We start from the raw sequence: 15,774 nt of genomic DNA, 5'->3' as shown, positions 1-15,774 counted from the left end.
GAAAGGGGAGGACAGGAACTTTTGATCTCTTCAAGAGACAGCAAAAATGCTTAGAACATGACTGAAAGCGAAGAGATCTTCCACAGACTGTTTCAGTTTAGATAGGCTGGTATTCATCAACTTTCATTATACACTGCAGGTAAGATTAATCAGAAGTCTAAAGGTCAGGCATTTACATTTGCTGCCCAGGACCCCTCAGCACAAAAAAAAAAAAAAAAAAAAAAAAAAAAAAAGACAGAGGTGGAACGAACTGCCCACCTTCCGCTGGTGAAAGTAAAGGAAACAGATGACTAGCTTAGACAATTTACAATGCCTAACTCTTAGGTCACTATAGAGGAGATTAATTTCATCTCAACTGACCAAACTGCAAAGCTCAGTAACTGACTAGTTTCCAGCCAAGAGAATGACCTTGACTCTAACCAGTGAGCTTCAGTTCCCACAAGCCAGGGAAATTATGGATTTTAAAGCCAGTTAGACACTGCCTGGTCAGGTTACTCATTATGTACCTTGTTCCTCCAGGCCTTTTTTTAAGCTCTGTAGAACAGAGAAGAAAAGTGATGCCCATTCTGTGGAACACTTCAGTACAGAAGAACTTTTTTGAAGTCAAAAATGCAAAATGCTTTTTTTCTTCTCATCCTAAGGCCAGCTCAGAAGGTAGACATTTGTTTATAAAGAAGAGAGTGGATTTTTGGTGAAAGCAAGGACAAAACTTCACTTTATCAAAGTAAGTATGGAGAAATACAGGTAGGTATTTATACACATATATATATTCTTTATGTATATATAAATATATATGCACACTATATATACACAACACACACATATATATAAGTCTACCAGGAAAACTTAAAAGGAAAGTTTATAAAATGGGAAGGGGAGAAAGTTTTCTATTCATACTCTGTTTAGATAAGCAATATATTTCAAACTGAGGACAGTTCTTATTAGTTTTTTTGGAATGAGTATGTTTGAATTTTTATTTCAGTGGTAGATATGGAATAATGACTTAAATCTGCATAATAAACCTTGTTAATTGTGTTTTGACTAGTGCCAGATGGGTAAACCACCCGGAAAATAAGACTTAGCCATCCAAGTATTAGAGATTGAGAAAACAGTACCTCTATACATTTAGTAAAATAATCTCTGTGCTGAGAAAACTCAAAGGAAATATGGTGTAGAGGTAAGTGAAGTCTATGTTGCCTCTGAGAATGGTGACTGCAACACAAGCAAAAATACCAAGCCAACTTGAAGCAACAGCAGGGGTTACATAGGTCTCAAAGTCTCAGACAAAGCTGATGAAGCTAGCATAGTTGTGCTTCCAATGTACTGCTTCCTAAACAGGCTAAATTAAGAAATTAGATTTAAGATGTCCATTCCACAACTACATCTCTGCTTCAAATTATATACAGCATAGTCCATTTCAAATATTTCTTGTGACGAGTTGACATAAATATGCATGAAACAGGTCAAAGAAGGAATAATACTCCCCAGAGAGGATTGACAGCAGACAGACAGAAAAACCTTCTTGAATTTTAGCAAGATCTCGTGCCACTTTTTATGCATGTGAGTATAAAACAGAATTAAACACCTTTACTACATTTTGTATTGGAACTACCTATAATTGCTGTGATATGGTGCAGACTTGCAAAAAAGAGGGCCTGTTCTCTAATCTAGTAGTTCATCATGCCCCGAACAAACAGCTGTCTCTGTACAGACTGGGGGCTGAGGGAGAAATCGCGGGAGCAGGCAAGGCTATTTTAATAGTGCAGTTTATTGTTTTCAGTTAATTACAGGCCTAGGTGTCTTTACTGAAGCATAAGTTCCCATGGGATATATTCAATTCTAGATGAAGAGGAATACCGCTTAAATCTTGGAGGTTTGGGAGTTTTCTTTAAACAGTAAGGTTAAAAAAAAAAAAATCCCAGGAATTGTAATTTGTTTAAATACTAACCACTAATGCATTTAGAACCTTTTCCAAAGTACAGCAGAGAACAGTTTCTCAGAAGAAACTATGGGGGTTTTTTGAGACAAAATTACAACACTGATTTGATGAAAACAAAGAGGGAGGCAACGCTCCTCTATGCTTAAGTGTGAAGACATGCAGAGATCATTTTCCATTCAAAAGAAACTGCAAATGAAAGCATCTAGATGGAGCATACTGGAGGGTGCAAATACAAAGGTCAATACTTTGTCACAAACACCTGCTGAGTCTCTACCAGAATTGTAAAACAAATTTAACATAGCACCTTGAAACTACAGGCAGCTATTTTAAACGAGGCATTTACCCAGCTTCTTCTATCGAAAAAATTCTTCTATTCAAAATGAGCCAGAATACCAGTTTAAAGTCTTGTAATTTTTTTCTTGGGCCAGAAAAAATTCAGGAACATTGCCTCAACACTCCTTTGCTACAGAAAAATTGGAACTTTTCAGTGAGATAACATAAACAGTAAAGACAGTCATTTTGAAAACCCCAGACTCACGAAGCAGTGCTGCTTTCAAGAAGTGAAGCAACAGCAATTCGCTGGGCCAAAGAACATCTTAACTCAAGGAAGAACTTCAGCCCTTATGTAAGCGAATGTCTAGATATCAAATCTAACTGCATTATTTAATTAGAAAACTGCTGGTAACAGGAAAGACCTTGAATAGAAGAGATAGAACACAACTGAATATTATAAGCAAATGCTAACATTCCATCCAGGCATCAGTTAGAGCAATAACAAAAGGAGTAAGATCACAATGTGCTGTGGCCAAAGGCCATTACAGAAGTGAGACCAAAGCATGGACAAAATGGGAGATAAGAATTTAAGTTTATAGTACCAAGTCTAGTCCTGAGAGGATGCCCTGGACACTGAGACACCTTCTACAGGTTTCTAACCCAAACAATAGCTAGAACTTTAGGTAACAGAGCAACTATCCTTTTTACTAAGCCTAATAGCACATAAAAAAGGGGTAAAAGGAAATCGATTAATTTAAATATCTATCTCCCGCACTGCATGGCTGCACATTCTGATCTTACTGCCTTCGGAGTTTCAGTGGTTTTTAGCTCCCACATGACATGTTTTTTCACCACTGTCAATGACAGCCCATCATAGTCTTTCCTTCTGGTCTTTGTGTATGCTCCTGGATAAAATAACCCTTTAATTTAAGGCACAACAGGGCTACAGTTCCTACCTCAAAATATTCCTAAGCATTCCTATGAAAGTAACAGACTGAGGAGCTGAATTGGAAATGCTAAGCAGCTACCACAAGCCACATTAACTTATGCTGGAAGGAGAAAGGGAAATGCACTGGTAAGTACCATTAGGTTCACCCACACAGGAAGTTCTCTGACTACATTCTGTCACTGATGATTCACATACTATACTTTTAAGTACTGAATTTCTTAACTGATTCACCCCACACCCACAACTATAGAAACTGTCTAACCTCCTAAAATCTCTTTTGAAAGGACAGTAAGAAAATCTTGTTTTCTTTCACAAAGAGCAAGGAACAAAACCAGAAAACTTTAGGGGTCTTTGCATAGGTTTGAAGAGCTTTCATGGATTTGTAAAAAGGAGACAGTATTTCACTTCACTTTCATAACACAGTTCTGCATTTTGTGTTATGAAAGAAACTCTGAATTCTCCAAGCTCAGTTAAGACAGATTTGTGTTTTATTCCCCGAGAAGACTGTCTTTTCTTCGTAGAAAGTCTTTCTTGAAACCTATTCAAGTTTTTGTTTTTTTTTTTTAACTAGGAAATTGCTTTGCAACTATAAAGAGATAAACAAACCAAATATACCAAAACACAGCCTTCATTCCCATCCTAGAAGCAGACACACATATGCTCATTTTATCTTCCCATCCTTTTCTCCTTGTGAAAGGAAACAGTATTTCCTTCATTTTATACCAAAGGAGATTTTAGACTCTCTCTAAAGTGGTAGATTAAAAGCTGAAGAATTCAGTATCAAAAACAATATGCTGGACCACACAACCATTCAGTGCTTCTCATCTACTCAGAAGTTCAACAGTTGATCAAAAAATGATGGGAAGAAAGATGTATCAAGGTTGCCAAAGTTATAACAAATGAGTGGTAAGTAAAACCCTGGTAAGTTTCTAGACAAGTCTGTTTGCTAACAGTCACTTTAAAACTTTCCACTTGCTAAGAACATCACAAACCAACAAAAAGACAGCTCATTAAGACCCGGGGACTTCCAAGCCCAAGATTGTCTCATAAGCTAATTCTTCTCTCCACAACTCTGTTCCTACCGCTTGCTAAGGAAAGGGCAGGGCAGTTAGATCAACTTCAAATGCTACTCTGTTCCAGGAAAATGTATCCATCAGTTCCACACTGAAATTACGTTTCTTTGGCTCTGGCTAAGATGCATATATAAGGACACCAAAGGATACCACTAAGACTGTTTTGACAGTAAGTGCTGTAAGTAGAACTGCTAGATTTTACCCTTGTTTCTCTCAGTTTAGTAAATTATGGATGACAGTTCACTATCATAGCAAAAAAATATGCTCGCTCACTCTTAACATTTCTTCAAAAAAAAAAAAAAGCCATTTTTTTTCCTTCTTTTTCATCCACCTCTTGTGCCTCTACCACATTCCTCTTCAAACAAGGAATCCTCTTTTATTTCATCAAGCCTTCCTTCAGAATTCACTGCTTCTAACATGAAAAACTTCCTTTATTCCACGGTGGTAGTAAGTAATTATGTCTGCTTTTAAAATGCGAGGCATCAGAAATAAGAGAGCATTTTATTTTTCCAAAACTAAGCAAGTCTTTTTATTATTAAGTCCTCAACTTCTCAAAGATAATACACACCAAAAGACTAATGGGAATACCTGGTCTCCCAGCTGTAAATAAAGGACAGCTCTTTTTCTCCTGTGCACATGTGTACACGTATTTTGGAAATTCCAACATAAAAGCAAATTTTGCTTTTTTGAGCAGCCACCTCACTCACTGTTCTTTCCGAATGCTTAGCTCAGAAGGTTGAACACGTTCAGTTTTATTTCCTGCATTGGTGTAGTTTTTATGAAACTGTTTTAGAGACTACAAAGTAAGTCTAGCCACAAACATTCTTAAAATTTTTTAGCATTATAGTTCTGCTTCGTATGTTCAAGCTCTGTAGGTTCCATCTAGCCTAGTCACATGGGCAAATTCAAATCTCTTGCTTCTTTTCTCTCTTTTATGTGGTTTTACTAGCAACACCACCACCACTACTACACTTACCAACTTTTTTCAGTGTGAAACACCTGCCTTCTACTTATCAAGTATTTCCACTGCCTGATTATGAGAAGTGCACCTGACACACAGTAACTAAGGACCACTTGGTAAACTATTAACTTAAAATCATTGTAAGTAACAACTTGTGATTTGCCTCAGCAAGCAGCTAAGCGCCATAGTGCTCTGAATTTGTGGTCTGGCTTTATTTCAGTGAACAAGCTTACCAGGTAATCTTCAAGACCAAAACACTTCCCCTACAGTTTTTTTGACGCCACAGTGGCTTCAAAAATAATTTGTGGAGTTTTTTGGTTTGGGGTTTTTTTCTTTAAACCCTATGCATTACCTTCTTATATTTTGAAGAAGTATCAACACACATGAAATTTTATTTCCACTCACTTCTACAGGCTTCTGACTAACTGTTTGGTAAGTTGCACCATTTTATTCCCTTCCAACCTGTCCCTCTCTCCAAAACTCTTGTCAGCTTGTCTTCTTCCCCCCTACACTTGTGCAGTACCATGCTAGCCAGCTATAGTCCTTTGCTAGCTGTAATAGCTTTAAGATCTGTAGTGGGGAGGAACTTACACTGGTCACTCGTCGGTAGATCTGCGCAGCATTTTGGCACTCAGAATAAGGATACTCAGACGTGGCCATCTCTAGCATACACATCCCAAAAGCATATACATCAACGGATTCATCGTATTTCTCCTCATACATCTCGGGGGCCATGAACTCTGGGGTACCTTAAATTAAAAGAACGATTCAGACTCTAAATGTCTCAAAGCGAGCAGAGGCTGCTGGCGTTACTCACCGCAGGAAGAAGCAGATGGGCAGACCTGTGAGACAAGAGAAAGTGGAGGCAAAAAGAAGAGGGAGGAAACCCTTAGTCACTCTGTTACATCAACATACTTTGTGAGTCTTACATTGCAAGGCCTTTATGGAATAAGAATGTCATGAAAATGCTGAGGTAATTTCTGCTTTATGCATGTTAGTCAATACAAGTATCAAAACAGATTAGATCGGGCTTGAGACAAATGAAGGGGTGGGGATAGAAAGAGGGAAAACAGTCAATCAGACTAGCCATAGGCTGCAAACCAAATACTAAGGAGAGTTAAGGCACTTACCTTTTCTCCCTGCAAAAAAGGAGGCATATTAAACCTTGTTTCAAGAATTACCTGACTGCCCTCTGCTGCAAAAGAAATAGCATTGGTAAGAGCCCACAGCTAGTCTCTGACCTAGTGCTCGCCATTTACTTTTTGAAGTAGAATGGTTCAGGAAAGGCCTTGCAATGAAAAACTCTTACAAATATAAATCTTCATGAGAAAGAAGTAGTAGTAATTTTCTGCAAAGGCCACTCACCAGAGCCCTTTTCTTCACATACTTACCTTCCCACCTGCAGTATATTTATAGGCCTACTGCAGATACAGGCATTAGTGAGGGACATCCTACAGTCAAAAATACTTAGAAATACAGAGAGATTGAGTTACAGGCACAGAGCGTGAGATTCAACAAGTCCCATTTAAATAGTCTGCAGAAAATTATTGCCCAGTGAAGCATCAGAGCACCCCCCTCTGTAAGCAAAGAGATGGCATTGTATGATCAGATTTACTTTAAGCCAGAGATGCAAGTTTGCTTTTTGCAAATTTAAGCACAGAATTATTTCCTGCAGACACCAGATTCAAGACAATTTACAGATCATTCAATATAGCCACATTGCTTGTTTTCACCATACTAAACCAAAAACAGAATGCAATTGTAGTCAGTTATCCAAAGGCTAACCATTAATGGTTAACAAGATAAGAAGTGGTAATTTTCCAATTATAAGTTTGAGGATAAGAATAATATGTTTAAGAAAATTTAGTTTGTTGATACTGTATACATTTCATTTCTATTAATAGTCCCAGCTGGTTAAGAAGCAGGAAATATTTTTAGTGATAGTTCGCAAGACAATTAACAGGTGTGTATCATTCATCCCATCAAGGAATTCAATATAGGACTGTTGAGCAATATTGTATTTTAGCAAGCTTTAAATATTAGGAGCATGAAGAACAACTTCATTCCCTGCAGCCTATTCACACAACTATAAAAACAAAGCTGATAAAACCAATTCTTTAAAGGAGTCACAAGAATGACTATAGTGGTTCCACCCACCCAAAAGCCTGCATCTGACACAGGCCATTAGTGAACGTTTAAGGAAAAAAACAGAGCAAGTATAAGGCAATACCTCCCCAATATATCCTGCTAACTTACAGAAATCCACATTCTAGGGACTTCCCAAAGATGATAGTGTATTACCATCCTTGTATTTAATAGCTTTGACTTACTTTCTTCGATAGACTTTAGTTTCTGCCTACTTACAAACTACAGTGTAACAGATTGAATATTAAAGCCTGGTGACAATCCAAAGAATTTGGCTGTGTAAATTAATGCTAGACTAAATATCAAAATGTTGTTAGAAAAAGGAGCTATGTCACCAAAACACATTCGTATGTTTCTTGAAGAAACATTGCTCAGATTTACATGTAGTGAGGCAAGAGTGGTTTTATCAACAATGTTGCACTAAGCCATTGGGCAGGGGAATAAATACGTATTCCAAAATACTTAACATCAATATAAAAATACCAAAAGCACAACCAATAATCTTATCAGAAACACAGAATGACCTCAACAGCCCAGGAACAAAGCCTGCACAGTTTGGGGCTTTGACCGTGTACCTTTAAAAACTTTCTTAAAAGACTCAAGTTTCCAAGTAGGTGGACTGGCTCACCAGTCTCCAAGACAAGAGAGGCTTACCTATCACACTTTTGGCGAAAGAAGCTCGTTTCAGAGTTGCCAGACCCAGGTCTCCAATCTTGACTGATCCAGTGGGGCCAGTAATGAAGATGTTGTCACATTTTAAGTCTCTGTGGATAATGGGAGGAGTGCGTGTGTGTAGAAATTGCAAGCCTTTCAGTATCTGACGGCACCAGCTTCGTAGCACTTTGATTTTCATCACTTTAAATCTTTTCAAATACCTAAGGAAAAAGTAACAGTAGGTTTATACATGTTCCAAGGTCAGTCATTACGATAACTAGACACCTGACTTGCTAAGTTTAGAGACATACGAATACTTACAACTGTATGCATTACAATATCACATTATCTACTCATTTAAGAGTTCGCTCTACCTTTTATATACCTGAAGTGCCCAAAGCAGTTATAGCCTTTTCCTTGACCAAATAAAAGGGGTGGGAGGGGAGAAGAGGCAGAAAAGAGCAAAAAATGCAAATGATGCTAAAGCTATGAAGTCAAAACAACTGAGATGGAACTATCAATATTAGTCCAAGGACCTCGGCCAAGGACTCCACACTAAACTGGAAACCTGCTTCAAGTTTACTCGTCAAGTTTGTCAAGTAAGTTAGAAATTCATGGAGATTGCTTCCCTAGGGGAAGACAGGGTTTGATCACTTGAATCAGACTGATACTACTCATTACTTCACAAAAATAGAGCCAGAGGGAAGGGGAAAAAAAGCAGACAGAAGAGAAGCAGATCTTTATGTAGACTGTGCCAAAGAATTGGTGTGGAACAGTTTATACATAAAGTCAGTATCTCTTTGCAGGAAGAACACGGCCCATCCTGAATTGCTCTAACCTTGCTCCTTTTACAGTCCATAGCAGAAGAGTCAAAACTGATCTCAAAAAATATTTTCCAGTGCTTGTGACATAAGAGTATGATCTTATTCTACTCCAGATTTGAGATGCCATAAAGTGAACAACCTATTAGAGTATCCAAATGCTTTCTGGTAGCACAGGAGGTGATGCACATGTCTTAAACTGGTATATTCTCACATTCTCTCTTTGGGTAAATTCATTTAAAGCAAAGAACTCATTCCTTTTTCTCTTCCTTTTTAAAAAATATGGACTAAAATATGTTTGAAAAAGGAACTGTTGAAAAGGTAGGCTTTGTACAGGGAGGACTTTAATTCTTATTCAACTAGGGTAGCTCGGTTCAAGTCTGACCAGTACATTATCCCATGGCAGCATTCACTCTCTACATATCCACTTGATGAGGAGAACAAGCCCTGATGAAATTACTTGGACTAACGCCAACATAAAAACTCAAGACATTAGTAATCCCTGCTATTTTAATTTCTGCAGTTCAAAGAAAGACTTGGAAATTAAGTTGCTAGCAATTATCTTGCTGTGGAAACAAATCTGTAAAAGCAATCAGGACCTAGTGCCATACGGAAATCACAAAACAGAATGTAAAGAAAGGCAGGGAAAAAGCCAAGCCAAGGAAGGAGACAAACCAAAGGAGGTTCTGGATCCCATCAACTACCACTTGAATTTTTGCTGTTGACACAACCCTCATTCATCTCTCTCGAGCCTGTTCCAAAGATCACATGGCAGGGGCACTTCAGTTCAGCATTTGGAATCCCTAATTACATTCTTGGTTTCAAATACACTAGCCTACTGCCAGCTTCTCACTCTTAAAGGACCTGGGCCCAGACCGTCATCCTGCGGTGTTGCTATAATTTTTCCAAAACATTGTCATGAACTAAGTCACATGTCACTTAAGGCAGAAAACATTTTAAAATGAGATCATGTATAAATATACAAATGCAAAAGACGACCATATCAGCTAGCATGTTTTTATTTTTCTTATAGTCATAGGATAGCTCAGGTTGGAAGGGACCTCAGGAGGTCTCAGGTCTAAGACATGGACACCATGATGTCACATCAGGTTGCTCAGGGCTTTATCCAGTCAGGTCTTGAAAACTGCCAAGCATGGACACTGCACAGCCTCTCTGGGCAACCTGTTCCACTGCCTGACCATCCCCATTGTGAAAAAGTTTCTCCTTAAATGCAATCTGAACCTCTCATTTCAATTTATGCCTGTTGCCTCTCATCCTCCCACCATGCACCAATGTGAAGAGCCTGACTCAGTCTTCTTGATCTCCTCATAGGCACTGGAAGGCTTCTCTTCAATCTCCTAAAGGCTCCTTTTCTCCAAACTGAGCAAGCCCAGTTCCCTCAGCATTTCCTCACACTAAGTGCTCCAAGCCCCTAGCTGTCTTGGAGGCCCCCTGCTGAACTTGCTCCCATTTAACTGATGTTGCTCCTGTTTTACAAGGTAGTGGTCAATAAAAAAAAACAAACAAGTAATCATTGATCTCTGCACAGAATAAAAGCAAAGATGAGAACATAAGGCTTTCTTCATGAATTAGGAGGTCAGATTTGAGCTTCAATGAACAGAGAGAAATAGGAACTAAAATTTGGTGCTCTCTATCAACCTCTTTCTTAGCCCAAAGGCTGCTGATCTATCATAACATTTCATCTCCGCAAGCCAAAGAAATGCTATTAAGTTAGCAGAAATAGTTGCAAAAGTATGTGTCTTACCAGAAAACTGCCACATTCGTGTAAAGCAGAATAGGAACACACACTACAGTGGCCTTAGGAACAAAACCAGTGGCTGAGATTTAAGCCAAAAAGGAATCATTGCCTTCTCTAGTAGTATAAATAAAACCAAAATAAACAACTGAATTCAGTTTTTCCAATATTTTAATTCCATGAGAGTATACATTATCAGAAAGCAATTAAATTCTTACAATACTTGAGTTGTGTAACTCTTTCTATTGCTATGCAGATGTTCATGGATTTTTATTTTGTACAAAATTAGAAATTTGCCCAGACAGCAATTGAAAAGGATGAATCCACAGTAGTTTCTACATTATGTGTATATACATTTAAAAGTATACAAAAACGATAAGGCATCAGAAAAAGTTACTTCAAGATGCCACCACACTTTTCTTGTGTTCATAACCTTCTTTTTCCTCTCTCATCAAGCAGCTATAATGCCTATGTCCCACACCTCAAAAAGAGGAAAACATCACTTGGATTAAAAGAAAATACAATAAACATACTGAAAAACATGGAAGTGATACTTAGTTAAATTTCACAACCAAAAATGAGGCTGCAGTAGAAGTCTAGGAATATGGCATAGGTACACAAAAAACTTAATGATATTAATTGTGAGAAATCAGAAAATTCTCAAAAAGTCTGTCAGGTCTCAAGTAAAGTAGACAAGAATAAACTAAACTACAGTTATAGCACATAAGCTATATAGTAGAAAAAATAGCACAGGTCTACAGCTTTAAAAGATCAAGTTAAAAAGAACATTAGTTCTTTCTGGATAAAATAAATATAGCTTCCAAATTTAGAGTGTAAAATAATCTTACAGCAAGCAAGTCTGAGTTATTTCTTCCTACAAAACAAGTTACTTCATAATAGTCTACTAGTCTTTCCTTATCTTGTTCATGCAAATTCAGACATTAAGATGTCCTAGGGAAAGGAAGGAGAAAGAAAGGGAGAAAAAGCAGTTAAATTTAAGACCATATATTCTTGCATAAAGAAAAGTAAAGTGAACAAGTTCCATCTTTAAATAGAGGTATCCATAAAGAGATGTAAAACCTTTATTACTGCCCTAGGCACAGAACTTGAAGCAACAGATCTATGATTTTATCTTAAGTATCTTAAAATTAATCTCCAAGAAGTCTTCCCTGAACATATAAAGAAAATTACTGCATCTTTAGCTCTCCAGCACTATTTCATGAGACAAGCACAGTTCCCTATAGTTGCAATCCAGAATCCCAATGGACATTTTTTTCCTGCTTTAAGCATGTCCATTTGTGGCTATCAATAAGCATCACCAAAAAAACAAAAAGAAAAAAAGAAAACCCACACACAACCACAGGACATTCAGGCTATTTTAAACAAATGGATTGCAAATTCTTTCCAGCCTCTACAGGCTGCTTTGACTGCCTCTCAGAGACTTAAATGGCACTGAATTCAGACAAATGACCCACAATCCCTGAATTGCAAGCCCTGGCGATTTTATTTGCAATAGATTACCTGTAACTCGATGTTCCTGAACAAGCTCACAGCTCTGCAAGTTTCGACAGTGCAGGCAAAGGTGTAGGATTTCACTGCAACTCCCTGTAAGCTTTAGGCACCACTAGGAGGCTCTCGCAGCAGTTTAATGTCCTAGCGTCTACTTAACGCTGTCTTAAAGATAGATTCAGCTTCGCTCAGCCACTTCACAGCTTGAAGTTCCACGCATCGGCTCAATTTCAGCAACGATTTCAGATTTTTGTTAGGTACTACTTCATAAAGTTTAAACTAAATAAAATTTCTTTTCTTTACATATTATTTGTACCGTAGTAACACCCAATACCTTCCAAAGGAGGTGAATTCCATTGTGCTTTGAACTTTACAAAGTAGCTCACACTCTAAACAGAAGACAGTTTGAGAGAAAATGAAAGTTTTGAAGACAAGGGAAAAGACAGTGCCACACTCCTGAACTCTCAAAATCTGAAAGTTTTCCTGTATGTGCTTCCTAGGAGGTCACAAGCAGGAAGATGACGAGCTTGCTAACTTAAAGCATGTTTCACCGCACCCTGCAGTGCTAGTAGGACTCTTCTTGACCAAAAATCTCCCTGTGTAAGTTTAGCCCTCAGTGAAAGGACTCTGTCCTTACTTATCCCAAAATATGACTTTTTTTGTGTGTTCTTTATTATCATTTGCTTTGACATGCTTGCATTTACTTACGTTTTCAGTGTTCCAGATGTCATGAGTTCTGTCACAAGAACGATACATTTTTTTCCTTTGACTGTAGACTCCCAGGAATCATAGAACCGGACAATGTTGGGATGCTGGAGCCCTTTCAGCATCCCAGCTTCCTCTTTAAATCTTTGTCGTTCTGACTTGGACAGTTTCCGATCCTAATGAGAAAGAAAAGGTAAGAAAGAAATCTTTGCTTTATTTCTGAGCCAGATTGCCATCAATTTGAAAAACAGACTGACAATTCTTACTTGTCCATTCATAGTACACAACTATCTTTTAAAAACCATTTTGTCTGCAATTGCACTTAAAGAATCTATTTGGAAGAGGCTATTACAGCCTTTTATTTCATATAATTTTTCTTACAATCCAATTGCTCTCGGAGGTAAACACAGTGAGTCTGTAGATCATCTTTTTGCGTTTCCTCCTCCCCTATCTGAAAGCTATTTTCACCAGAATTAATGTTTGACTGGGGGTGGGGGGAAATGTAACCACTTAAAATATTAAAAATGTTCAAGGCTAGGCAAAACAAAATCATTTCTACAACTTGTTGCTCAGACTCTGTGTGTGTGTGTGTGTGTGTGTGTGTGTGTGTGTGTGTGTGTGTATATGCATGTGTGCATATGTATATAAATAGTACATAAATTTATACAATATATAAATATACATTTTATATGCATGCACACACACATATATGTATGTATGTTTAGAAAATCTTTTGTTATTCCTATGCATATAATATCCAGACCAGCAGTAACAGACTGAATTAACTCTCCACATAGGGGGAAAGCTTGTTACAAGAACAAGCAAAATTGGGTTAGATATTCTTTTAATTAAAGCATAAGCTCACAGCTGAGGAAATTTCCTGTAATCCAGTATCAAGGAAAACAAAAAGAAAGTTACACCAGAGACGGACAGCAATCTTTTGGCCAGAGAGCTATCATCAAAAAGAATTCCTGGACTTCACTACTGTATCATCTAGCAACAGCCAGCTTGCCAATATAATCGAGACTGTGACCTGCTATTACCAGCCTCAGTTGCACATCCCAAGAGAAAAGCGTCTCAATGTGTTACTCAGTTTAGTAATGCATTAGTCTCAATCAGATGGGTCAACTGACATAATTTGAATTCATATGCAAGTAGTATTAAAAAAAATATTTCAGGATACACTAAAAAACACAGGATTTTAGAATCATTGTTTCAAGCATAGTCATTTATGAATAACTGGTGAGTTCTTTGTCAAATCTGAAGGATAACTAGGTCACTTCATTGCATATTTCCTTTTCAATTAAAAGGAGGTGGTATAAATAAGCAGAGTTGACTTATACTGTTCAAAATCTCCTATCGTCCCCTGGGGCAGCAATTCCTCTTCCTTTGTTAACAGTTAATGTGTTTTCTCAATACTATTCAGCCATACTAATGTCTAAACCATCCTCTACTCATTTAGATTATTAACTTTTTCCAAGATGTCTACAGAGGATCTTTGGGCACCAAACAACTTGGATTATTTCCAAATGAAGTCCTCTTTTCCAGAATGGTAAAAGATTTCCAGGTGAAAGTTTGCAAATAGATCTGAATTTACTTTGGGATCAGTAGCTTATCAGTGCTTATAAATATCAATAACACACGCACACTTTTACAGTTCTGTTTAGGAAAATGCTGAATTGTTAAGTGCTACAAATTAAACCTACAGATATCAAAAGCACTCAAACCTGCAACTATTTCCCTCTGCAGAAATTAGCACTACCACTCCCTCTCACTCTTAGGAAAGCATACTTAAACAAACATAAGCTTTGATGGAACACCTTTTTATAGAAACATTCAGCAAGCACATTTATTTAGGTATTCACATCTGCTTAGGTTTTTTGAATGTGGAAGTGATCCTTCTATTTGAGCTGCCTTACACATCCAATACCTTTCCTTTCTTCACAAGAAACAGGGCAGTACAAGTTCTGCTCAAGAGCAGTTAACTGAGTGTTAGCAGCAGCTGTGATATAAAAAAAGCAGTGAACTGCTAGAGGTACATCAGTCAACCTGGCATATACATAGACTTCTAAATAAACTCTCAATACATCAAACAGAATGCAAAATTACAATAAAATAATCATTTTTACAGTGAAAATGAAACACAGCATTCTCAGATTCTGCACTGGATCTACATTTTACAACTAGCGTATAGCTGTAAATTCAATTGCTATACATGGCAATTTTAAAAAACACTACAACAATTACTTCTCTATTACTTTCAAATTTAGTTAGGTACTATGAACACCCACATTCATTTTAGGCCACCAACTAGATTTTAGATACACATTTGGATTAAGTTTCCTTTATTTTGTGCTTTCTAACAAGCCATCTCCCACAAACATTGCTAGCCATTTTTAGACTACACTTGACATTAAGTTCTCATTTTAACTATGCAAGTCTAATCCCCGTTAAGGACCTCATTCAGTTTTCCCTACCACTATACTAGTAGCTCCAAATAGAAACTAACAAGTGCTAATCACTCTTATCAATGACCAGGCTCCTAACGGGCATGCATATTTTGAGTCATTTCTCTTTCTGGTCACATCAACAGCATCATCATGTTCCTGCAAACATATCTGTGACATCTGAAACAGACCTTCAACACTTGAAGGCCAGCATTTAAAAAACACACACAAAACAAACAATGGCAGTATACTAAGTAATTCAACATTTCTTTGAAAGTCATGGTGCCCCAATAAACTGGGACAAGTTTGGACACAAACACAGGCCAACAGATTTTGCTCAGGGAATAACAGCTATGTTTTTGCAACCAAGGAGACACTGCACCTTACAGTAGCATACTACAGCAGCAAAAGCTAACATTAAACAGAGCTGTAAGAAAAGGATAGAGGAGCCACTTGTTTCACCTGACCGGTAACACATACTACCTTCAACAACCCTCATTTCCTTGGCTACCTGATCCATAAAGGAATATTAGTAACTCGGT

At 37.6% G+C, this 15,774-nt stretch overlaps 1 protein-coding gene and 2 long non-coding RNA genes across 15 annotated transcripts in view; 1 reads left to right on the top strand and 2 right to left on the bottom strand.

Moving 5' to 3' along the window:
• WNK1 (WNK lysine deficient protein kinase 1) overlaps nt 1-15,774 on the bottom strand; it is a 111,460-nt gene that overhangs the window by 61,383 nt on the left and 34,303 nt on the right. For all 12 annotated transcript variants that reach the window (XR_010389982.1, XM_064514923.1, XM_064514884.1 and 9 more), the window contains exons 2-4: nt 12,789-12,961; nt 7,995-8,215; nt 5,787-5,944 (exon numbers count right to left, since the gene is read on the bottom strand). Coding sequence is in view for 11 of the 12 variants with exons in the window: in XM_064514923.1 (XP_064370993.1) it covers nt 5,787-5,944; nt 7,995-8,215; nt 12,789-12,961 (552 nt within the window). In the remaining variant the exon portion in view is untranslated. The remainder of the gene's footprint in view (nt 1-5,786; nt 5,945-7,994; nt 8,216-12,788; nt 12,962-15,774) is intronic.
• LOC112993342 (uncharacterized) lies at nt 533-14,237 on the top strand. Of its 2 annotated transcripts, XR_003261706.2 has the most exons (4): nt 533-724; nt 1,463-1,560; nt 12,856-12,978; nt 13,677-14,237. It is a non-coding gene; the product is annotated as an uncharacterized LOC112993342 (long non-coding RNA). The 2 variants fall into 2 exon arrangements; XR_010389996.1 differs by lacking the exons at nt 533-724; nt 1,463-1,560 and adding an exon at nt 3,786-4,067 and having other exon boundaries at nt 13,677-14,230.
• LOC135328862 (uncharacterized) lies at nt 10,725-12,780 on the bottom strand. Its single transcript, XR_010390001.1, has 2 exons — nt 12,093-12,780; nt 10,725-11,522 (listed from the first exon to the last, which is right to left on the bottom strand). It is a non-coding gene; the product is annotated as an uncharacterized LOC135328862 (long non-coding RNA).

Source organism: Dromaius novaehollandiae, chromosome 1 (genome assembly GCF_036370855.1).
Source record: "Dromaius novaehollandiae isolate bDroNov1 chromosome 1, bDroNov1.hap1, whole genome shotgun sequence".
Taxonomy (NCBI): Eukaryota; Metazoa; Chordata; class Aves; order Casuariiformes; family Dromaiidae; genus Dromaius; species Dromaius novaehollandiae.
Note: the sequence above shows the minus strand (reverse complement) of the source record. Positions and strands in the feature narration are given on the sequence as shown.